We start from the raw sequence: 25758 nt of genomic DNA on the forward strand, positions 1-25758 counted from the left end.
CAACCTCCCCCATCTCTGTAACGTCCTGCAGTAGGATTATAGAACTCTACAGTGCAGAAAGAGGCCCTTCGGCCCATCGAGTCTGCACCGAACACAATCCCACCCAGGCCCTACCCCCTTATATTATACCCACTAATCCCTCTAACCTACGCATCCCTGGACACTAAGGGGCAATTTCTTAGTATGGCCAATCAACCTAACCCGCACATCTTTGGACTGTGGGAGGAAACCGGAGCACCCAGAGGAAACCCACACAGACACGAGGAGAATGTGCAAACTCCACACAGACAGTGACCCGAGCCAGGAATCGAACCCAGGACCCTGGAGCTGTGAAGCAGCAGTGCTAACCACTGTGCTACCGTGCCGCCCTTCCAACCTTCTTATCTCTGTAAGCTCCTCTAGTCCCTTCAGCCCCCCCATCCCTGTAACCTCCCCCAGTCTTACAACTCTCCCATCTCTGTAACCTCCTCCAGTCCCTACAACACCCCCATCTCTGAACTCCTTCCAGTCCTACAACACCCCATCTCTGTAACCTCCCCCAGTCCCTACAACACCCCCATCTCTGTACTCCTTCCAGTCCTACAACACCCCATCTCTGTAACCTCCCCCAGTCCCTACAACACCCCCATCTCTGTACTCCTTCCAGTCCTACAACACCCCATCTCTGTAACCTCCTCCAGTCCTACAACAACCTCCCCTTTTGTGTATCCCAGACTATTGATGGCTGTGCCTTCTGGTGCCTGCGTTCTAAGAACTGAAATGTCTTCCTTTGACCCCTCTGCCCCCACCTCTCCTGTTTAAAACCTACCTGAGCAAGCTTTTGGCCACCTTGCAACCTTTTATTTCAAGGTACTATTTAAGTGCAAATTGTTATTGGTAAACTACAGTCTAAATATGTGGCTTGTATCCTTCAGTCATCATCATCTTGTACTAGAGAAGAATCTATCAGTCAAATGGAGCTACCACCGTGGACACCAATGGCTCTGTTCCTTATCCACATGAAGAACGATATTTGAGAATCCTTCTCTCCCTGGTATCATCCAGGGAGAATTTAAACTTCTGATTGGTCTATCCCTAACTCACTGGTCTCATAGAGTGATACAGAAGAGAAACAGGCCCCCACATGGAATATTGTGAGCTGTTTTGGGACCCAGTTTCGAGGGAAGGATGTGCTGGCCTTGGAAGGGGTCACATGAATGATCCCAAGAGTGAAGGGTTTGTCGTATGAGGAGTCATTGAGGAGACTGGGTCTGTACTTGATGGAGTTTAGAAGGATGAGGCGGGGGGTTCTAATTGAAACTTACAGAGAATACTGAGACTATAGAGTGGACGTGGAGAGGATGTTTCCACTAATGAGAGAGACTAGAACTCGAGGGCACAACCTCAGAGTGAAGGGACGCTCCTTTAAAATTTAGATGAGGAGGAATTTCTTCAGCCAGAGGGTGGTGAATCTGTGGAACTCATAGAGGACTGTGGAGGCCAGGCCATTGAGTGTCTTTAAGACAGAGATAGATAGGTTCTTGATCAATAAGGGGATCAGGGGTTATGGGGAGAAGGCAGGAGAATGGGAATGAGATCATATCAGTCATGATTGAATGGCGGAGCAGACTCAATGGACTGAATGGCCTAATTCTGCTCCTCTATCTTATGGTCTTATGTCAATGCTGACCATCAAATACCAATTGACACTAATCCCACTTATGCCTCCAATGCCTTGGCGATTTAACTGCTTGTCCAGATACAGCTTAGATGTTGTGAGGGTTCCTGCTTCCCCCACCCTCTGGGTGAAAAAACCTTTTCCTCAGATCCCCTCTAAACCACTTGCCCCTCACCTTCACCCAGTGCCCTCGGGTCTTAGACACCTCTGCCAATGGGAAAAAGATCCTTACGATCTACCCTATCTATATCTCTCTTAATTTTGTATCCCGCTGTCCGATCCCCTCTCAGCCTCTGCTCCAGGGAAAACAAACCCAGCTTATCCAGTCTTTGCTCATAGCTGAACTCCGACATCCCCCCCACCCACCCCCAACCCCCCGTTCTCAACTCACTGAACCCTCCAACCATCCCAAATCCCTAATTCCTATTGGTTGTCTGGGATGACACAACAAATTTTGAGATGACCTATCGTTGCCCTGCTTAGTCTAGAATAATAAATTCAAAACCAGCTCTGACACAGGACAGCACGGTGACACAGTGGCTAGCACTACTGCCTCACAGCGCCAGGGACCCTGGTTCAATTCCAGCCTCGGGTCACTGTCTGTACAGAGTTTGCACATTCTCCCCATGTCTGCATGGGTTTCCTCCGGGTGCTCCCACTGTCCAAAAAAGTGCGGATTAGGTTGATAGGCCATGCTAAATTGATCCTAGTGTCAGAGGACTAGCAGGGTAAATTTATGAGGTTATAGGAATAGCGCCTGGGTGGGACTGTGATTGGTGCAGACTTGATGGGCCAAATAGCCTCCTTCTGCTCTGTAGGGATTCTATGATTTTACCCCTTTAATATAAAACTAAATCCTTGCAGGTTATCTAGAGATGATGAAGATGGTAGTTATACTGTGAACTCTGAACAAATGGCATTGATATACTTATATTGATGTTTACAACATTGTTTTAAACAGGACAGAGTCTGTTGCTGAAAAGATGCTGACAAATTGGTTCACCTTCCTGTTGTACAAGTTCCTGAAGGTAAGACTGATCCAATTATAATCTTCACTTGTTACTGACTTTGATTTATGATTTGATTTATTATTGTAACATTTATTAACATACAGTGAAAAGTATTGTTTCTTGCACGCTATACAGACAAAACATACCGTTCATAGCAAAGGAAAGGAGAGAGTGCAGAATGTAGTGTTACAGTCATAGCTAGGGTGTAGAGAAAGATCAATTTAATGTGAGGTAAGTCCATTCAAAAGTCTGATGGCACTAGGGAAGAAGCTGTTCTTGAGTTGGTTGGTACGTGACCTCAGACTTTCCTGAAGGAAGAAGGTGGAAGAGAGAAGAGAGAAGGTCCATGGGGTCCTTAATTATGCTGGCTGCTTTGCCAAGGCAGCGGGAAGTGTAGACAGAGTCAATGGATGGGAGGCTGGTTTGCGTGATGGATTGGGCTACATTCATGATCTTTTGTAGTTTCTTGTGGTCTTGGGCAGAGCAGGAGCCCATACCAACCAGAAAGAATGCTTTCTATGGTGCATCTGAAAAAGTTGGTGAGAGTCATAGCTGACATGCCAAATTTCCTTAGTCTTCTGAGAAAGTAGAGGCATTGGTGGGCTTTCTTAACTATAGTGTAGGCATGGGGCGGGGGGACCAGGCCAGGTTGTTGGTGATCTGGACACCTAAAAACTTGAAGCTCTCGACCCTTTCTACTTCATCCCCATTGTTGTAGGCAGGGGCATGTTCTCCTTTCATTGTGCTTCGTGGGAGTTCCACTGTATTCCAAAAGAGAAAATGTTGGAAAATCTCAGCAGGTCTCCAGCATCTGTAAGGGGAGAAAAGAGCTGACGTTTCGAGTCCAGATGACCCTTTGTCAAAGCTAAAAGGCATAGAAAGCGGGAGATATTTACACTGCAGGGGTAAGGGAATGAAAGATGAGTCGTAGCCACAGAAACAAAGGGAAAGGCTGCTAATGGCAGCCTATTGGGAGAATAGGTGTGAATGGCCAAATGGCCGAGAAGCTGGAATCAGAGAGTAAACTGCGACTGAAATATTTTCAGTTACTTTTAAGATAGGATGTGGTATGGTCAGAGGTTCACTAAGCTAAAGGTTATTTATTGTTGTCACATGTGGCTTACATTAACACTGCGATGAAGTTACTATGAGAATCCTCTAGTCGCCACACTCTGCACCTGTTTTGGTGCACTAAGGGAGAATTTAGCATGGCCAATGCACCTAACTAGCATGTCTTTCGGACTGTGGGAAAAAACCAGAGCACCCGGAGGAAACCCTCACAGCACAGGGAGTTCGTACAGACTCCACAAGGACAGTGACCTAAGTCGGAAATTGAACCCGGGTCCCTGGCGCTGTGAGGCAGCAGTGTGCTAACCACTGTGCCACATTGCTGCCCTGGTCCCTGGAATGGGAGGGTTGCCCTATGGTGAGAGGCTGGGTAAATTGGACTTATTTTTGGAGTTCAGGAAAATGAGGGGAACTTATTGAAACATACAAGATTCAGAAAATGCTTAACTTTCTATGTGGAGTTGGCACATTCTCCCCGTGTCTGCATGGGTTTCCTTTGTGTGCTCTGGTTTCCTCCCACTGTCCAAAGATGTGCAGGTTGGGTGGATTGGCCATGCTAAATTGCCCCTTAGTGTCCAAAGATGTCTATGTTAGGGGGATTAGCCATGGTAAATGCTCGGGGTTACGGGGATATTGTGAGGTGGTGGGAGAGGTGGGTAAGATGCTCTTTTTAAGAGCCGGTGCAGATTCAATGGGCTGAATGGCCTTCACCTGCACTGTAGGGATTCTATGATTCTATGATTGACAGGGTGGACACTGAGAGATTGTCAGAGAATTTAAAACGTGGGGGCATGGTCTCAGGACTGAGATGGGAAGAAATCACCCTGTTTAAAAGGATATAAGCCTGTCTCTATGGAATGCTCCGTACTCAGAATCAACCTAGTGAACCTTCCCTGGGCTGCCTCTAATGCCAGCATTTATTTCCATTGATAAAAGGACCAAAATATTCCAGGTCTGGTCTATCTAGTATCTTGCATAGTTTTAGCAATACTTCCTTATTTTATTCTCCACTCCCTTTGAAATAAAGGCCATTGTTCCATTTGCTTTCCCTGTTACCTGCTGCACTTGTATGCTCCCTTTTTGTGGTTTATGCATAAGGATCCCCAAATCGCACACCCGCTACCAGTGCTGCAGCTTTCTGCCGTCTTTCTCTATTTAAACAATATTCAGCCCCTTTATTCTTCCTACCAAAGTGCATCACTTCACATTTTCCGACATTATATTCCATCTGCCAAGTTTTTGCCCACTCACCTAATCCCCGTCTCTATCCCTTCATAAACTCTTGCCTACCACTAGGGGTGAAAGGAAGAACACTTAAAGAGGTGATAAATATATCAAAGTAGGGTTGGCAAAAGCATTTGGGAATCTCATGGCGGAATTTTACCGGCACGTCTGCCTGAGGTTTGTACGATCCCGCCCCAGGCCAACGGAGAATGCCGTTCTCCGAGCCTCCTGGGATGAGCATGTCTGTAAAATTCTGGCCACAAAGTGCCCCAGAGATGGTTCTTTTATTCAATCCCAGGGGCTTCAGGGCAGCTATGAAGAGGCCGACAATGCTATTGTCCTGCTCTAAGTCCCTTCACAGAATCGCAGAGGGCAGGTGAGGCCTTTTGGTCCATCAATTTTGCATCGACATGTGAGAACCACCTACCTAATCCCATTTACCAGCACTTACACGATAGCCTCAAATGTTCGTAGAATCATAGAATCGTACAGTGCACCATTTGGCCCATCGAGTCTGCACCGACCACAATCCCACCCACACTCTATCCCCGTACCCGAGCTAGTCCCCTGACACTAAGGGTCAATTTAGCATAGCCCATCCACCTAACCTGCACCATCTTTGGACTGTGGGAGGAAACCAGAGCACCCGCAGGAAACCCGCGTAGATACAGGGAGAACGTGCAGACTCCACATAGACAGTGACCCAAGCCGGGAACCCAGGTCCCTGGTGCTGTGAAGCAGTAGTGCTAACCCACTGTGCCGTCCTCAAGCCAGTGGTAAAACAGGAAAAGCCAAAAGATTATTATTTGTTGGTGTGAGGAGGGGTGGGGGATGTGCATTTGGTGGTGAGGGACGAATCGGAATTCGGGTCCTGAAGTTCAAAACTTAATGATCAAGGACTGAATGTCAGCTCCATATCTCGGTGTTGTAATCCCAGGGATGGAGCTGAGCGAACATGTTGGAGAATCAGGGATTCGATCTTTCAGAGGTCCCTGGAGTGAGTTCTTCATCAATAATGCATGCCTCAAGTGGATCTTCGCTTTTATGTCCTGGAAGAGCCAACGTCAATGGGTTGAAGAGCAGAAATTGCATCTGTGCTGACAGGCTCTTGTCGGAGTGCGGTGCGCTGTCCAAAGAACGTATATTTTAGTCATGTTCAGGGAGATAGTGACCATTGCTTTATAAATAAAATAATAGGATTGCGCAAAGGCGTGGGTATTTCAGAGCCGGATGTACATCCAAATAATGCATCAATTTCTAAGGAATAAATTGGATTATCAATGTTTTTTTTCCATTAAGCCTATTTCAAAGAGGAAAGGAAGGATCGTTTAGTCTAAAAGCAATGAACACTTCTGCGATCTTTTGTATGAAGGGCCATTGCATCCCAGAAGCGTACAGAGAGGCTGGCTTTATGTGAGAGAGTTATTGGGCCACTGTCTCCCTTTTTAAATCACTAGCTGTGTGAGTGGGTCTGTGCAGACCGTAACCCTTCCTTTTCCTGACACGTTTTTATCTAATGATTCAATACTCTATCTCTCTGCTGATTTCAAAGACCATCTTTTTTTAATTCATTTGCGGGACATGGGTGTCGCTGACTGGTCAGCATTTATTGCCCAACCCTAGTTGCCCATGGAGGGCAGTTGAGAGTCAACCATATTGCTGTGGCTCTGGAGTCACGTGTAGGCCAGACCGGGTAAGGACGGCAGATTTCCTTCCCTAAAGGACATTAGTGAAACAGATGGGTTTTCCCGACAATGGTTTCATGGTCATCTTAATTCCAGATTCTTTTTTATTGAATCAAATTCCACCATCTTGCACACTATACAGACAGAGCATACTGTTCATAGAGAAGGAAAGGAGAGAGTGCAGAATGTAGTGTTACAGCCATAGCTAGGTTGTAGAGAAAGATCAACTTAATGCGAGGTAGGTCCATTCAAAAGCCTGACAACAGCGGGAAGAAGCTGTTTTTGAGTTGGTTGATACGTGACCTCAGACTTTTGAATCTTAATTGGGAGGCTGAAGATTTTTCCGGGCGCCCTTCATGTTTTTCCCTCCGGAATGTGGTTTTCAGCGAGGAGAATGGATTTATTTTTCTTTAAGAATTCTTTTGCTAGTTTCTGCGTAGCACTGCTTGCCTCAGTCACCATAACAACCGTGATTAAAGGGTTCTTCTCTCCTTTGAGCTGCGAGATTAGCTGCCTCAGGATTTTGGGTAAAATTCCGAGAATCACAGAATCCCTACAGCGCACAAGGAGGCCATTCAGCCCATTGAGCCTGCACCGACACAATCCCTTCCAGGCCCTATCCCCATAACACCACCTATTTATCCTGCGAATCCCTCCGACACTATGGAATAATTTAGCATGGCCAATCAACCTAACCTGCACATCTTTGGACCTGTGTATAGATTTGCCCGAATGTTGTTCAGAGGCAGCACCCCTCCATGGCGTTTCATTCAAATCTTTCTTTTCTTTCCCTTCCTGTTTTATATATTTTGTTCAACTGATTGGTAGATCTTCCTGGAAAATCTCTCTGTTTTATTCCCCTATGCATTTTTATTATTTTTATTTATTTGTGAAAATGGGTGTTGCTGGCTGGCCAACATTTATTGCCCATCCCTAGTTGCCCAAGGAGGGTTGAGAGTCAACCTCATTGCCGTGGTCTGGAGTCACATGTAGGCCAGACCAGGTAAGGACGGCAGATTTCCTTCCCTAAAGGGCATTAAATTCAGAAGTTAAAGTTTATTTATTAGTCACAGGTAGGCTTACATTCACACTGCAATGAAGTGACTGAGAAATCCGTGAACCAGATGGGTTTTATAAGAACATAAGAACATAAGAAATAGGAGCAGGAGTAGGCCATCTAGCCCTTCGAGCCTGCCCCGCCATTCAATAAGATCATGGCTGATCTGTTGTGGCTCAGTTCCACTTTCCCGCCCTCTCCCCATAACCCTTAATCCCCTCTCTTATCAAGAACCCATCAACCCGCTTCTTAAAAATATTTAGCGAGGCAGCCTCCACCACTTCAACGGGCAGAGAATTCCAGAGATTCACCACCCTTTGAGTGAAGAAGTTCCTCCTCAACTCCGTTCTAAACCGCCTCCCCTTTATCTTGAGGCTGTGCCCCCTAGTCCTACTGTCTTTTTTGAGCGGGAAGAGTCTCTCCACCTCTATCCTATCCATCCCATTCATCATCTTATACGTCTCAATGAGATCTCCCCTCATTCTTCTAAACTCTAACGAGTACAAGCCTAGTTTATTCAGCCTCTCCTCATAGCTCAATCCCCTCAACTCCGGTATCAGCCTAGTAAACCTCCTCTGCACTCCCTCCAGGGCCAAAATATCCTTGCACAGGTGCGGCGCCCAAAACTGCACACAGTACTCCAGCTGCAGCCTCACCAATGCCCTATACAGCTGCAGCAAGACCTCCCTACTTTTATATTCAATCCCCCTCGCGACAAAGGTGTCATGGTCATCAGTAGATTCTTAATTCCAGATTTTTTTTATTGAATTCAAATTCCACTATTTGCCTTGTCCCCAGAACATTAGCTGAGTTTCTGGATTAACAGTCTAGTGATAATATTGTTAGGCCATCGCCTCTCCAAACCTGATTGGTGCTTTTCCTGGAGTTTTCATCACACCATGCTTCTGCCATTGGCCGGCCCACATGTCCATCCTTCTGTTGCCCCTCCTTCCATTGCTGATTGGATAATGGGTGGGGCTCCTTGTCACCTGATTGGATGAATCTTTACGGTCCATCAAACAACCTTTTCCCCTACCTGTGGCCATCCACAAGCAAAACCCCAACATTTCAAAAAAACCAACCTACAGTTTAACATCATTTGATTCTTTATGGCGTGGTTAGCACTGGTTAGTGGATAGCACTGCTGCCTCACAGCACCAGGGAGCCTGGTTGAATCCCGGCCTCGAGTAATTGCCTGTGTGGAGCTTGTACATTCTCTTTGTGTCTGCGTGGGTTTCCTCTGGGCCCTCCGGTTTCCTCCCACACTCCAAAGATGTGAGGGTTAAGTGGATTGCCCATGCTAAATTGGCCCTTACCGTCCCAAGATGTGTAGGTTAGGGGGATTAGCCAGGGGGCGAATACTTGGGGCTATGAGGAACAGGCCTGGGTGGGATGTCCCCTTCACGTCAGAGGGATTTCGTGCAGTTTCAAGAATAGAGCCTGGGTGAGATTGTTGATGGCGCGGACTCAATGGGCCAAATGGCCTCCTTCTGTACTGTAGGGATTCTGTGTCACTGTAAATTTCCTTCTGGGCTTTTTGCTGGTCAATGTATCCTGGAGATTAATCTATATTTGCTGTGAGGTAGAGACATGTTGCTGAAGCTTTTCATTTTACAGAAGGTGTGCAACCAACTTAGTGCTTTTCCAATGCTGTGTTTATCATTGTGTTTAATTTGATTTTGATTTGATTTATTATTGTCACATGTATCAGTATACAGTGAGAAGTATTGTTTCTTGTGTGCTATACAGACAAAGCATACCGTTCATAGAGAAGGAAACGAGAGGGTGCAGAATGCAGTGTTATAGCTAGGGTGTAGGGAAACAATCCCTACAACCAGCAACAATCTCACCCAGGCTCTATTCTTGAAACCTCACAAAATCCATCTGTCACGAAGGGGACATCCCACCCAGACCTGTTCCTCGTAGCCCCAAGTATTCACCCCCTGGCTAATCCCCCTAATCTACAGTCATAGCTAGGGTGTAGAGAAAGATCAACTTAATGCAAGGTAGATCCATTCAGAAGTCTGACAGCAGCAGGGAAGAAGCTGCTTTTGAGTTGGTTGGTACGTGACCTCAGATTTTTGTACCTTTTTCCCGACTGAAGAAGGTAGAGGTGAGAATGTCCGGGGTGCGTGGAGTCCTTAATTATTCTGGCTGCTTTTCGGAGTGGGAAATGTAGACAGTGTCAATGGATGGGAGGCTGGTTTGAGTGATGGATTGGGCTTCATTCACAACCCTTTGTAGTTTCTTGCAGTCTCGCTACAACACTGAGTTGTTCTCCCGGCTCCTGCCACCTCTTCCTTGTCCAACTGACTTTAATGAAGTCAGATTCACAGATCAAAGATAATTTTTGGGACAAGCGTGGTGTCGGAGGTCCTGGCTGTGGAGAATCTGTACTGTAGCTCGTTAGCAGCTGCCTGTTTAATTATGGGAGATGATAAGGAGATGCTAACAGCATATGGTAAGCGAAGGATTGTTCGTGCTTTCAATTGGAGTCAGCGCAGGAGGGACAGAGTGAGGCACGTCAGAACAATCACACCACTGCAACATGAGTCAACAATATGAAGCCTGCTTCTATCACCAGGCTGCTCCCGATCAAACTATTTGTTCCCTCCCCCACTTTGGTTTGTTTCTGTTTGATGCTCATCAAAGTCTTTTCTTCAGTAACGATGCCAGTTAGCCTTTGAAAGATGTTTGCTGTTTGCTCGTCTCTTGTGGCAATAATTGTGGAGAATAACTTTTGGCTCACTAATGTAAGCTTGCAATGTAACACCTTCCGTCCTTAGAATGGAATCCCTGCAGTGCCATTCAGCCCATTGAGTCTGCACAGACCACAGTCCCACCCTATAAGCCCACATATTTACTTTGCTAGTCCCCCTCACATGAGGGTTAATGTAGCATGGCCAATCAACCTAACCAGTTGGCATGGCATGGTTAGGGCGGCACAGTGCTTAGCACTGCTGCCTCACAGTGTCAGGGACCCGGGTTCAATTCCTGTTATGGGTCACTGTCTGTGCAGAATGTGCACGTTCTCCCCGTGTCTGCGTGGGTTTCCTCCGGGTGCTCCGGTTTTCTCCCACAGCCTGAAAGACGTGCTGGTTAGATGTAATGGCGATGCTAAATTCTCCCTCAGTGTAGCCGAACAGGCGCCGGAGTGTGGCGACTAGGGGATTTTCAAAGTAACTTCATTGCAGTGTTAATGTCAGCCTACTTGTGACACTAATAAATAAACTTTAAACTTTTAGAAGAAGAACAAAGAAAATTTCAGCGCAGGAACAGACCCTTCAGCCCTCCAAGCCTGCACTGACCATGCTGCCCCGACTGAATTAAAACCCCCTACCCTTCCGGGGACCATATCCCTCTATTCCCATCCTATTCATGTATTTGTCAAGATACCCCTTAAAAGTCACTATTGTACCTGCTTCCACGACCTTTTCTGCTCACACTCCCTCTCGCTCTCTTACTTTCCTGCTCCTGCATCCCCACTCCCAACCCCCCTTTCTGTTTATCTTCCTATCTGTGAGAGTGAGGATGGACAGGAGGAGAGGGCGCATCTACTGAAATATCTGAGCAAGTTGTCCATGGAAAAGATTGTCCCAGGATCCTTACTGCAGTCCCAAAGAGATTGGACAAATTCCTCTCGTCTCGGTTACCGTCCCATTTGTTAACCATCTCTAATTATCCTCAAATGGGGGTGTTGGCTCAGCCACTCCAGAGGGCAGTAGAGGGTCAGGGTAAGGACAGCAGACTTCCTTCATTAGCGACCCAGGTGAATTTTCATGACAGTCAGTGATAGTTGTCATAGTCGCCCTTACTGCGACGATGATATTCCAGACCTACTGATTCCACTGGCTGCTGTGGTGAGGTTCGATCCCGTGATACCGAGCAGGGACCTCGGGATTGCCAGTGACAATCTCTCTAAAGCTGCGAGCTCTGATTTAATCTCCCGTCCACATGTCTGTCCTTAGCCTGCTGCCCCGGTGAATCCCGGGGTAAGATGGAGATGCGGCATCTCATCTTCCGATGTGGCCCTCAGGACTCAGTGTTGGGTTGGGAAACTTTAGATTGTCACCTTCCCCTCCATTTTAAACTCCTTTTTATTCAATCTAAATTTATTACCTCAATCTAAACCCGTCTCCCCCTCCCACACTCTGCCACACCAGGTCATTTGTTCTTAAAGTTCCTACTGTTTTCTTGCAGTCCCTCACAGCTCGAACACATTCTCCCTCTCGTCAGTTCTGATGAAGAGTCAAAGGACTCATTGAAACATAGAAGATAGGAGCAGGAAGAGGCCATTTGCCCTTTCAAATTGGCTCTGCTGATTGTCCAACTCAATAGCCTAATCCTGCTTTCTCCCCATAACCTTTGGTCCCATTCGCCCCAAGTGCTATATCCTCTTCAATACATTCAATGTTTTGGTATCAACTACTTCCTGGGGTAATGAATTCCACAGGCTCACCACTCTTTGGGCAAAGAAATGTCTCCTCACCTCCATCATAAATGATCTACCCTGAATCCTCAGACGGTGACCCCTGGTTCTGGTCTCCCCACCATTGGGAATATCCTTCTTGCATCTGTTTAGTCTTGTTAGAATTTTATAAATCTCTGTGAGATCTCCCTCTCATTGGTCTGAATTCCAGTGAAAACGATCCTAACCTAGTCAATCTGACCTCATACATTAGTCTCGCCATCCCTGGAATCGAACCTGTTTTCTCTCCCTACAGATACTGCCAGACCTGCTGAGCTTTTCCAGCATCCACTTGTTCTTGTTTCAGATTCCAACATCAGCGATATTCTGATTATTTTTAATCTATGTTGATTTAATTTCAGTAAGAAGTCTCACAACACCAGATTAAAATCCAATAGGTTTATTTGGTCGCACGAGCTTTTGGAGCGCTGTTCCTTCATCAGGTAATTGGCAGCGCTCTGAAAGCTCATGTGACCAATTAAACCTGTTGGACTTTAACCTGGTGTTATGTGACTTCTTACTGTGCCCATCCCAATCCAACGCCGGCATCTCCACATCTTGATTTAATTTCATACTGCACTCCCAATGGGCGATCAGAAGCCTGTTTGTCCCCCCACTCCCTCCCTCCCTCACTCCCTCCCTCCCTCCACTAACGATGCATGTTCCTTGAAGCCAGTTGCAACGTCAACTGTATTGAGCTCTGATTGAACCCACTTCTCTGGTCCGAGCTGACGATACGAACTCTTGTTTCACACCAGCAGTGGTGTTGACTGTCTTGGCATGAGGCAGTTGGGCAGCAAGACGCCAGGAGAGACTGGACTCACCGTTTCCCCCCCTTTTCTTGCGTTGCACTGTGTAGGAATGTGCCGGCGAGCCACTCTTCATGCTGTACTGTGCCATCAAGCAGCAGATGGAGAAAGGACCCATTGATGCCATCACCGGAGAGGCACGCTACTCCCTGAGTGAGGACAAGCTCATCCGTCAGCAGATTGACTACAAGACAGTGGTAAGTACCTTGATCAGTGTTTTGCAAATCCTTTACCATCCGTTGTGACACTTCAAGTTACATCTTGAATACAAGAGTTGCAGCAATATTGGTTAATGCGCATTTGGACTATTTATTTGAATTATTATTGTCGCATGTACTAACATACAGTGAAAAGTATTGTTTCTTGCACGCTATACAGATAAAACATACTGTTCACAGAGAAGGAAAGGAGAGAGTGCAGAAGGTAGTGTTACAGTCAGAGCTAGGGTGTAGAGAAAGATCAACTTAATGTGAGGTAGGTTTATTCAAAAGTCTGACAGCAGCAGGGAAGAAGCTATTCTTGAGTCGGTTGGTACGTGACCTGAGACTTTTATATCTTTTTCCCAACGGAAGAAAGTAGAGGAGAGAATGTCCGGGGTGCGTGGGGTCCTTAATTATGCTGGCTGCTTTGCCGAGACAGAGGGAAGTGTAGACAGAGTCTACATTGATCCTGCAGATGGGGCCTCAGTTTAACACCTTGTGGAAAGAATGGTACTTCCCACAAACTGCAGCATGGTTCTACATCCGTGTGTCGGAATGGGGTCACTGATTTCACTCTGTGGTAGAAAGGGCACAAAGATTCCTCCCGCACTCAATGAAGCACTCTTTTATTTTCAAAGTGTAGTCACTCCTCTCATGTGGCGAAAATGTCAGCCATTTTGTTTTTACACAGCAAGACCCCACAAGCAGTTTGTTATCGGATCAGTCTGGTTCTCGGGATATGAGTTGAGGGATAGGTATTGGCCTTGAGAGGCCAGTTTGGAGGCTGCGCAGATGGATCAGTTGCAGGGAGAGGCTACCCCGAGGCCCAGCACCGCAGGCTTTGCGAGCGGTTGTTCTTCCCACGTGGATCACATCTGCTTCCTCCGACAGACCCTGAACTGCGTGAACCCGGAGAACGAGAACGCCCCCGAGATCCCCGTCAAAGTGCTGAACTGCGACACTGTCATGCAAGTGAAGGACAAGTTATTGGACGCGTGTTACAAAGGTGTCCCCTACTCTCAGCGTCCCAAGGCAGCAGACATGGACCTCGGTAAGAGCCCGCATTGGTAAAACTGGCATGGAGAGCGTGGAGAGAAAACGCTGGAAAAGCTCAGCAGGTCTGTGGAGAGAGAATAGAGCCCACGTTTCGAGTCCAGATGACCCTTCAGCAGAATTGGGGGAGTCATCTGGACCCAAAATGTTGGCTCTGGGGTGGCACGGTAGCACAGTGGGTTAGCACTGCTGCTTCACAGCTCCAGGGTCCTGGGTTCGATTCCTGGCTCGGGTCACTGTCTGTGTGGAGTCTGCACATTCTCCTCGTGTCTGTGTGGGTTTCCTCCGGGTGCTCCGGTTTCCTCCCATAGTCCAAAGATGTGCGGGTTCGGTTGATTGGCCATGCTAAAATTGCCCCTTAGTGTCCTAAGATGTGTAGGTTAGAGGGATTAGTGGGTAAAATATGTAGGGATATGGGGGTAAGGCCTGGGTAGGATTGTGGTCAGTGCAGACTCGATGGGCCGAAAGGCCTCTTTCTGCACTGTAGGGATTCTTTGATTTGCCAGCGTTTTCTGTTTTTGTTTTGAATTCCAGCATCCATAAAATGTTGCTTTAAATTTACCTAACGCATATTGGCCAAAATTATCCCATGTCGCCTGCATTGGGGCGAGTGCAGCCGGAAGATCCCACCCGTGGTCCTTTTCCCTCAGGGACAAGGAATCGCAAACTCGAGGGCAGAGGTTTAAGGTGAGAGGGGAAAGATTTAAAAGGGACCTGAGGGGCAACTTGTTCAGGCAGAGGGTGGTGTGGATAAGGAGTGAGCTGCCAGAGGAGGTGATTGAGGCAGGTACAATAGCAACATATAAAAAGCATTTGGATAAGTACACAGGAATAGAGGGATATGGGCCAAACGCGGGCAGTTGGGACTAGCTGGGAGGGCACCGTGGTCAGCATGGAGCAGTTGAGCCGAAGGGCCTGTTTCCATGCTCTATGGCTCAATGGAGAATGTGGAAATGGTTTAAATCGAAGTCGTTTAAAAAGCAACACACAAAAACTATTATGGTGTAAAATTGCATCTCTTGCTATTTCCCATGAGGTAGATTTCTTCCTGCATGTCCCAGTTTAAACAGTGTTTTGTTCGCTCACAGCGCTGCTGAACATACAAGCTGGTAACTGCACAGTGAGAATAACCAAGCCTCTGGGGCTTTAGTGAGCGATAAGATTCAGCAGTGTTATCTCTGAGTAATAGCGTTGAAAGACTGAGAAATAAACTGAGGGAGGACTCCTTACTCAAGAAAGGAGATACTGGCACTGGAGGGGGTGCAGAGGAGATTCGTTAGGTTGATTCTGGAGTTGAGAGGGTTGGCTTATGAGGAGAGACTGAGTAGACTGTGTCTATTCTCATTGGAATTCAGAAGAATGAGGGGAGATCTTATGGAAACATGTAAGATTATGAAGGGAATAGATAAGATAGAAGCAGGGAGGTTGTTTCCACTGGCGGGTGAAACTAGAACTAGGGGGATTGGCCTCAAAATAAGGGGGAGCAGATTTAGGACTGAGTTGAGGAGGAACTTCTTCACACAAAGGGTTGTGAATCTATGGAATTCCCTGCCCAGTTGAGGCTACCTCACTGAATGTTTTTAAGGCAAGGAGAGATAAATTTTTGAACAGTAAAGGTTATGGTGAGCAGGTGGATAAGTGGAATTGAGTTCACAAAAAGATCGGCCATGATCTTATTGAATGGCGGAGCAGGCTCAAGGGGCCAGATGACCCAGTCCTGCTCCTAGTTCTTAGGTAGAACTGGGAAGGAGGGTGAATTCAATATCAAATCAGATACAGAATGGGAAAGAAAGACTTCGTTAAGAGAGAAAGAAACAGAAATTAAAATGAAGAAATATATGGAAAAAAGATGAAAAGATCGACATCTCTAAAGGCTCCAACGACAATTCACTTTGTGCAGGAATGAGACTCCACACTCGGAGGTATAGGCAAGATGGGCCGAATGGCCACCTTCACTGCTGCATTATTCTATGGTTGGCCACTTTCCGCAGTTGATTGACTTTCATTAACAATTATCAGGTCTTTACAGTGGTGCTTAGGTTGTTAATACCAGATAAAAACAAAATGTCATGGATGCTGGAATCTGAAACAAAAACAGAAAATGCTGGAAAATCCCAGCGGGTCTGACAGCTTCTGTGGAGACAGAATAGAGGCAACGTTTCGAGCCTGGATGATCCTTTGTCTGATGCTAGGATAGTAATGACTAAGATATGAATGATGAATGGCTTTGAACAGAAATGATGGCGTGGTGGCACAGTGCTTGGCACGGTGGTTAACACTGCTACCTCACAGTGCCAGGGACCTGGGTTCGAGTCCTGGCTTGGGTCACAGTCTGTGTGGAGTTTGCAGGTTCTCCCCGTGTCTGCGTGGCTTTCCTCCGGGTGCTCCGGTTTCCTCCCACAGTCCAAAGATGTGTGGGGTTAGGTGGATTGGCCGTGCTAAATTGCGTCAGGGGAATTAGCTGTGGTAAATGCATGGGTTATGAGGATAGGGCCTGGGTGAGATTGTGGTCGGCGCAGACTCAATGGGACAAATCTGTAGGGATTCTATGATAAGCATTCCTGAAAAAAAGACCGTAAGTAACCATTTTGTAAACAATTTTTGACGAAAGTTAAGAAGCACCAATGATAGATAAATTTAACACTATCCAAAAGTTACTTTTGATTATTGATAATGAGAAGGGGTGAAAGTTCCACTGCCAGATGAAGGGTCATCTGGACTCAAAGCATTGGCTCCATTCTCTCCCCAAGGATGCCATCAGACCTGCTGAGGTTTTCCAGCATTTTCTGTTTTTGTACTAATTACCAGACTGCGTTTTCCACTCTGAGTTTAATGAGCAATCAATATCCAAATGTATTAAACTCAGATGGAGCTCGAGGGTGCGATGGTGGTTGTGAAAAGCCCATATGGTGGCTTGAAGTAAATTGTCCGGCAACTTGTTACGTCTTGCAAAATAATGGGGAGTTCCACTCAGGCACCATTTTCTCTGCAAAATCTGGCCCAATGCCTGGACAGGGTCACTGAGGTTTTACAGCATGGAAACAGGCCCTTCGGCCCAACTTGTCCACGGGTCCCCCTTTTCCTTCACCCCCCCTAAGCTTGTCCAATGTACAAACTCGAGAATTCAGCCTCGTTTCCCATCCTCCTCATGGCTAAACAGTGACCCCTGCTGGAAAACACTTTTGTACGCTGATCTGCAGCGAGGAGAGGACAGAGCTGGGGTGTGCTGCCTCACGCAGGCGAACAGCTGATCTGCCCACGTCGCTGTCTAAAAAAAAAATGGACACCCCTTGAGAAAGGTCACTGCCTGGCATTTAGCCATCAGTCACCCCCTTTGGCACGAGGTTAACAGTGGGGAGGCTGGATTCTGTGTCAGGTGAAGTTATTGGTGGAACTTGGTGAAGCCTTGAGATAGGCATTGGATGAAACGCGCTCACATTTTCTCTTCTCTCTCTCTTAGAGTGGCGCCAGGGAAGAATTGCGCGAATAATTCTCCAGGATGAAGATGTAACGACAAAGATAGATAATGACTGGAAACGTCTGAATACGCTGGCACACTACCAGGTATTATCCCGCAGGCGAAGCGATCCTCCTGTTGGCTGAAATCCCACCCCACGCTTGTATGAAACCAGAAAGAAGGCCTCGGCAAGATGTTGGCACCTGTCAGCGCAGCTCGCAAACTCTTCCGGATGTTTCAGTAGCATCGCAGGGGAGAGGCATGAGTTCACAGATTCCCTACAGTGCAGGATGAGGCCATTTGGCCCATCGGCTCGGGCCCTGACTCTCCAACAGAGCATCTCATCGTGGCCTACCCACCTGCTCTATCCTATAACCCTGTATCACAGCCAATCCCCCTAATCTGCACACCTTGCAACACTCAGGGGCAATTTAGAACAAAGAAAAGTACAGCACAGGAACAGGCCCTTCGGCCCTCCAAGCCTGCACCAATCACGATGCCCTAACTAAAAAAGAAAATCCTCTGCCCCTACTCGGTCTGGATCCCTCTATTCCCTCCCTATTCACGCGCCCATCCAAATACCTCTTAAGTCTTGCTGATGTGCCCGCTTCCAGCACCTCCTCAGGCAGCGCGTTCCAGGCACCCATCACTCTTTCACATCTCCCTTAAACCTTCCCCATCTCACCTTCAACCTGTGTCCCCCTTGTAATTGACACTTCCACCCTGGGAAAAAGCCTCTGACTCTCCGCCCAATCTATTCCTCTCATAATTTTGCAGTGAGGTACTTATTGAAGTGTAGCCCATGTCACCATGTAGGAAACAAACATTGAATTTGGTGCACAGCAAGCACCCACAAATGACAATGTGATGTTGACCAGATCATCTTTGTGATGTCGACTGAGGGATGAATATTGGCCCTCAGGACACTGGGGACAGCTGCCCCGCTCTTGCTCAGAATGGTGCCATGGGATCTTTTACATCCACCCGAACAGGCAGCTGGAGCCTGGGTTTTAATGCCTCATTGGAAAGCTGCACCTCCGGCAGCGCAGCACTCCTTCAGTAATGCACTGGAATATTGGTGTAAATTTTTGATTCTGTTGCCTGGAATGCTTTGTGGTAATGCCAGGGGGAATGGCTGGGTCAAAGGTCATTACGCCACATGGGATCAGTAAGTAGTCTTACAACACCAGGTTAAAGTCCAACAGGTTTATTTGGTAGCACGAGCTTTCGGAATGCCGCTCCTTCATCAGATGAGTGGAAGCAGTGTTCCAAAAGCTCGTGCTACCAAATAAACCTGTTGGACTTTAACCTGGTGTTGTAAGACTTCTTAATGTGCCCACCCCAGTCCAACGCTGGCAACTCCACATTAGGATAAAATCGGAGAAATATTTGAAATGGATGAGGATATAGGACAGCGGGGTGTGGGTAGGGCTGTGGGGGTTAGTTTTGGATCTCTCTGACAAGGCAGTGACATGATGGCTTGGTTGTGTGCTGTAGTCTGTGATGATGGTGCAATTGTTTGTGTTTCTCTCCTCCCCCCGCAACCCTGTGGTCCTGTCTAACTTTGTAAATTTTCTCCTCAGGTTACAGATGGATCTTTGATAGCACTTGTACCAAAACAGACCTCAGCCTACAATATCTCCAATTCCTCCACTTTCACCAAATCTCTCAGCCGCTATGGTGAGTGTGGCGCAGATTGGCACCACCCCTCGATAGATGATAACCTAATGCTGCACTGTACCTACCAGGATACTGCGAGGCCTGTAGAGTGGACATGGAGAGGGTGTTTCCACTAGTAGGAAAAATTAGAACCAGAGGGCACAAATTCAGGCTAAAGGGACAATCCTTTAACACGGAGATGAGAGAAATTTTAAAACATAGGAGAAATTTCTTCAGCCAGAGAGTGGTGAATCTGTGGAACTCTTTGCCGCAGAAGGCTGTGGATGCCAGGTTATTGAGTGTCTTTGAGACAGAGATAGATAGGTTCCTGATTAATAAGGGGTTATCGGGAAAAGGCAGGAAAATGGGGGTGAGAAAAAAATCAAGCATTACTGAATGACAGAGCAGACTCAATGGGCTGAGTGGCCTCATTCTGCTCCTTTGTCTTATGGTCTTATAGATTGGGAAGTGTCCTGGTTACACAGATTCCCAGGTCAGTGAGACGTTGGAGGAAAGGATTAGGTTTGACTTGCGTTGGAAGTCTTGCCACTCTATTCACCACTTGGTGTTAATGTTATGTTAAATGTATTTGTTAAGTTTAATGATAAACAAGTAGAGGGTACTGATTAAGTACATTGAGAGTACATGTAAAAAGGGACTACTACCAGGACACTGAGGTATTAGTCAGTAGAGATACCTAATGCTGCGTCCTGTGGATAAAGCTACCATCAGGAAAAGGATATGTGTTGTTCCATACCTTACAGGGATCTATTTAACACTCTATCTCCAATACTGATTTGAAGGCGAGTGTATCTTAGAGCTGTTACGCTGCCCTGTTACAAAATGCTGACCCTACTCGAGAGCCCCCTTATCTTCTCCTCTCTCCACACTCCCATTGCAGAGAGTATGTTACGCACTGCCAGCAGCCCAGACAGTTTGCGGTCACGGACACCCATGATCACCCCAGACCTGGAGAGCGGAACCAAACTCTGGCACCTGGTCAAGAACCACGACCACATGGACCAGAGGGAAGGGGACCGCGGCAGCAAGATGGTGTCCGAGATTTATCTGACCCGCCTCCTCGCCACCAAGGTAAGTCGCACCTGCTTCCTTGTGATCGTAGAGTCAAAGAGATTTATAGCAATGGAAACTGTAGTACAGAACATTATAGTGGCTTTTAAGAGGCGTCTTGTCAAATACATGAACCGGATGGGAATAGAGGGATATGGTCCCCGGAAGGATAGGGGGTTTTAGTTCAGTCGGGGCAGCATGGTCAGTGCAGGCTTGGAGGGGCCGAAGGGCCTGTTCCTGTGCTGTAATTCTCTTTGTTCTCTGTTCTTTAGTAGTGACCCACCCTCTGAAGACTGAGGAGTGAGCAAATGAGATCCAAGCCAATCACAGTGAGATGATGGCGCGGAGCTGGGATTTTTGCAGCCTCTTTACAGCTCACAAAGGAGAGATTAAAATTCAAGGGAGCAATGACCACACCATAATAACCCAAAACAGGGAGAAACACCCAAATTACAGGTGGGCTGTTGGAAGGAATGTCAGAACAGGAGTTGGCCGTTCAGATGCTTGAGCCTGTTCTGCCTTCCACGTAGATCATGACTGATCTAATACATTCCCTCCACTACCAACACAGCAGCAGCAGTGTGTACCAACTACAAGATGCACTGCGTCAACTCACGAACATAGAACATTACAGCGCAGAACAGGCCCTTCGGCCCACGATGTTGCGCCGACCAGTTAAAAAGCAATGACCCTCTAACCTAAACCAATCCCTTACCATCCATAAACCTATCCACGGATCTCTTAAACGCCCCCAAACTAGGCGCATTTACAACTGCAGCAGGCAGGGCATTCCAATCCCTCACCACCCTCTGGGTAAAGAACATACCCCTGACATCCGTCCTATAACTACCACCCCTTAATTTAAAGCTATGCCCCCTCGTGCTAGCTTTCTCCATCCGAGGAAAAAGGCTATCACTGTCCACCCTATCTAAACCTCATCATCTTATATGTTTCAATAAGGTCCCCTCTTAGCCGCCTTCTTTCTAATGAAAACAACCTCAAATCCCTCAGTCTCTCCTCATAGGACCTCCCCTCCATACCAGGCAACATCCTGGTAAACCTCCTCTGCACCCTCTCCAAAGCCTCCACATCATTCCTATAATGTGGGGACCAGAACTGCACACAATACTCCAAGTGCGGCCGCACCAGGGTTTTGTACAGTTGCAACATGACGCTGCGGCTCCTAAATTCAATCCCCCTACCAATAAACGCCAAGACACCGTATGCCTTCCTAACAACCCTATCTACTTGATTCCCAACTTTCAGGGATCTATGTACACATACACCTAGATCCCTCTGTTCATCCACACTATTCAGAGTCCTACCGTTAGCCCTATACTCTACACGAAGGCTCCTTTGACTGCACCTTCCAAAACTATGGCCTGTACCATCTAGAAAGAAAAGGGCAGCAGATGCATGGGAACACCACCACCTGCAAGTTCCCCTCCAAGCCACTCACCATCCTGACTTGGAAATGTATCACCGTTCCTTCACTGTCACTGGGTCAAGATCCTGGAATTCTCTTCCTAACAGCACTGTGGGAAGCAATCAGGAATTGGCTAGCTGTAAGAAGACAGAGGGTGGTGGTTGATGGGAAATGTTCATCCTGGAGATCAGTTACGAGTGGTGTACCGCAAGGATCTGCTTTGGGGCCACTGCTGTTTGTCATTTTTATAAATGACCTGGATGAGGGCGTGGAAGGATGGGTTAGTAAATTTACGGATGACACTAAAGTCGGTGGAGTTGTGGACAGTGCGGAAGGATGTTGCAGGTTACAGAGGGACATAGATAAGCTGCAGAGCTGGGCTGAGAGGTGGCAAATGGAGTTTAATGCGGAAAAGTGTGAGGTGATTCACTTTGGAAGGAGTAACAAGAATACAGAGTACTGGACTAATGGTAGTGTGGATGAGCAGAGAGATCTCGGTGTCCATGTGCATAGATCCCTGAAAGTTGGCATCCAGGTTGAAATGGTTGTTAAGAAGGCGTACGGTGTGTTAGATTTTATTGATAGAGGGATTGAATTTCGGAGCCGTGAGGTCATGTTGCAACTGTACAAAACTCTGGTGTGGCCGCACTTGGAGTATTGCGTACAGTTCTGGTTGCCGCATTGTAGGAAAGATGTGGAAACATTGGAAAGGGTGCAGAAGAGATTTACCAGGATGTTGCCTGGTATGGTGGGAAGGTCTTATGAGGAAAGGCTGAGGGACTTGAGGCTGTTCTCGTTAGAGAGAAGGAGATTAAGAGGTGACTTAATGGAGGCATATAAGATGATCAGAGGGTTAGATAGGGTGGACAGTGAGGGCATTTTTCCTCGGGTGGTGATAGCTGGCATGAGGGGGCATAGCTTTAAATTGAGGGGTGATAGATATAGGACAGATGTCAGAGGTAGGTTCTTTACTCAAAGAGTAGTAAGGGTGTGGAATGCCCTGCCTGCAGCAGTTGTGGACTCACCAACATTAAGGGCATTTAAATGGTCATTGGATAAACATATGGATGATATTGGAACAGTGTAGGTTATACGGGCTTTAGATTGGTTTCACAGGTCGGTGCAACATTGAGGGCCGAAGGGCCTGTACTGCGCTGTAATGTTCTATGTTCTATGTGGGTGTACCTACAACTCAGAGGGTCCAAGAAGGCAGCTCACCAGCACCTTCCTCATGGGCAATTGGGGATGGGCAATAAATGCTGGCCTAGCTAATCGCTTCCCAGGAATGCAGAGGAAATAAATTTGAATCTTGTGTGTCCGAGCTCCATAACCCTTCATTCTGAACAAAAATGGGAGGAAGGCGAGAATTAGGTGACTAAGTATCCTGTTTGTGAGGAAGGTGAGGAGAGTCTCAGGATTCCAGTCTTCTCTGGGCAGGGGTTGAAGGATAAGTACGTCATTGTTACAAATCACGGCGCTGATTTTGACTGGTTCTGTTCTTTCAGGGAACCCTTCAGAAGTTTGTGGATGACCTGTTTGAGACGATATTCAGCACAGCACACAGGGGCAGTGCCCTCCCTCTCGCAATCAAATACATGTTCGACTTTCTAGACGAGCAGGCAGACAAACACCTGATCACTGACCATGACGTGCGACATACCTGGAAGAGTAACTGGTGAGCGGTGACTTGGGGGGTTGAAACTGAACAGGATGTGGGCAAAATGTCTTTTGGATCTTCACAGCTCCAGGGTGAAGATTGGAAATTCGGATTTAGATCTTCAAGTGAAGGGTTTTGAGCTGTCTGCCATTTCGCTTGAAACCCAACCTCCCTCACTGGCTCACAGATGGGCTGAAGAAGATCTGATGGGGGATGTCCATTTAGAACAAGCTACTAAACTGGCTGGGCAGAAATTTTCCTAATTCATAATACCTTAGCCTGGGTGGCAGGGCAGCACGGTGGTTAGCACTGCTGCCTCACAGCTCAAGGGGCCTGGGTTCAATTCCCGGCTTGGGTCACTGTCTGTGTAGAGTTTGCACATTCTCCCCATGTCTACATGGGTTTCCTCCGGGTGCTCCAGTTTCCTTCCACAGTCGGACTAGGTTGATTGGTCATGCTCCTTAGTTTCCCGGGAGATGTAGTTTAGACGGATCATGGAACCCTACAGTGCGGAAAGAGGCCATTTGGCCATCGAGTCTGTACCGACCACAATCCCACCCAGGCCTATCCCTATAACCCCATGCATTTACCCTAGCTCATTCCCCTGACACTAAGGAACAATTTATCATGGCCAAGCCACCTAACTTTCTTTGCATCTTTGAACTGTGGGAGGAAACCGGAGCACCCGAAGGAAACCCACAAAGACACGAGGAGAATGTGCAACCTCCACACAGACAGTCACCCAAGATGGGAATCGTACCAGGGTTCCTGGCGCTGTGAGACAGCAGGGCTGACCACTATACCACCGTGCCACCCATGTGCCACTGTGTCACCTATATTGGTAGGTTGGTGATTTTATTTTTAACATTGATTTTGCTTCCAGCTAACGGTCTTGACTTTTCTTCATCTTGTCTCTTGCTAGTCTACCTCTACGATTTTGGGTGAATGTCATCAAAAATCCGCAGTTTGTCTTTGACATCCACAAGAACAGTATTACTGATGCCTGCCTCTCCGTGGTAGCTCAGACCTTCATGGACTCCTGTTCCACCTCTGAGCATAAACTGGGCAAGGACTCACCCTCAAACAAACTACTGTATGCGAAAGACATTCCAAACTACAAGAATTGGGTGGAGAGGTATGCAAAGTGTGTCTTGCTTTCAGTGATGCTTGGTAGCGATGGAGGTGGTGGGGTAGTGGAGGGGAGGGTGTTGAATATTGGGTCCAACCTAACATGGTGAAAAATTACAACATGCTCCTGTGCAGAGGGACCTGGGGGTCCTTGTGCATGAATCGCAAAAACCCAGTCTGCAGGTGCAGCAGGTGATCAAGAAGGCGAATGGAGTGTTGGCCTTTATAGCGAGGGGGATAGAATATAAAAGCAGGGAGGTCTTGCTGCAACTGTACAGGGTACTGGTGAGGCCGCAACTGGAGTACTGTGGGCAATTTTGGTCCCCTTATTTGCGAAAGGATGTATTGGCCTTGGAGGGAGTACAGAGAAGGTTCACCAGGCTGATACCGGAGATGAGGGGGTTAGCTTATGAGGAGAGATTAAATAGACTGGGCCTGTGCTCGTTGGAGTTTAGAAGGCTGAGTGGTGATCTTATAGAGGCATATAAGATAATGAAGGGGCTAGATAGGGTGGAGGCAGAGAGATTCTTTCTACTTAGAAAGGAAACAAGAACTAGAGGACACAGCCTCAAAATAAGGGAGAGGGGGGTCAGTTTAGAACAGAGTTGAGGAGGAACTTCTTCTCTCAGAGGGTAGTGAATCTCTGGAATTCTTTGCCCATTGAAGCAGTGGAGGCTACTTCGCTGAATATGTTTAAGTCACGGGTAGATAGATTTCTGATCGATAAGGGAATTAAGGGTTATGGGGAGAAAGCGGGTAAGTGGAACTGAACCACTATCAGATCAGCCATGATCTTATTGAATGGCGGGGCAGGCTCGAGGGGCTAGATGGCCTACTCCTGCTCCTATTTCTTATGTTCTCATGTAAACTATCAAAGTAAACATCTGTGTCAGTGTCCCAAAACAGATGGAAGTATCAGGAGCTTCGGAACAGAAGGAGGTCATTCAGCCTCTCACGTTCTGCTGTTCTGTTAGATTATGGCTGATCTGTGTCTTATATCAATCTAACTACTTGGAATACTTGGAATATAATGTTCAATTCTGGTCGCCACACTACCAGAAGGATGTGGGGGCTTTGGAGAGGGTACAGAAAAGATTTACCAGGATGTTGCCTGGTATGGAGGGCATTA

General features: G+C 47.2%; 1 protein-coding gene across 2 annotated transcripts in view; it reads left to right on the forward strand.

The window, feature by feature from the left end:
* The window catches only part of LOC145363348 (plexin-A1-like), a 506974-nt gene that overhangs the window by 465703 nt on the left and 15513 nt on the right, over positions 1-25758 (forward strand). For both annotated transcript variants that reach the window (XM_080218652.1, XM_080218653.1), the window contains exons 23-30: positions 2619-2685; positions 13029-13175; positions 14070-14229; positions 17692-17795; positions 19272-19368; positions 20249-20439; positions 23350-23519; positions 24424-24636. In XM_080218652.1, coding sequence (XP_080074778.1) covers positions 2619-2685; positions 13029-13175; positions 14070-14229; positions 17692-17795; positions 19272-19368; positions 20249-20439; positions 23350-23519; positions 24424-24636 — 1149 coding nt within the window. The remainder of the gene's footprint in view (positions 1-2618; positions 2686-13028; positions 13176-14069; positions 14230-17691; positions 17796-19271; positions 19369-20248; positions 20440-23349; positions 23520-24423; positions 24637-25758) is intronic.

The sequence above is a fragment of the Carcharhinus amblyrhynchos genome, chromosome 3 (assembly GCF_965287045.1).
Source record: "Carcharhinus amblyrhynchos chromosome 3, sCarAmb.v2.hapA, whole genome shotgun sequence".
Lineage (NCBI taxonomy): Eukaryota > Metazoa > Chordata > Chondrichthyes > Carcharhiniformes > Carcharhinidae > Carcharhinus > Carcharhinus amblyrhynchos.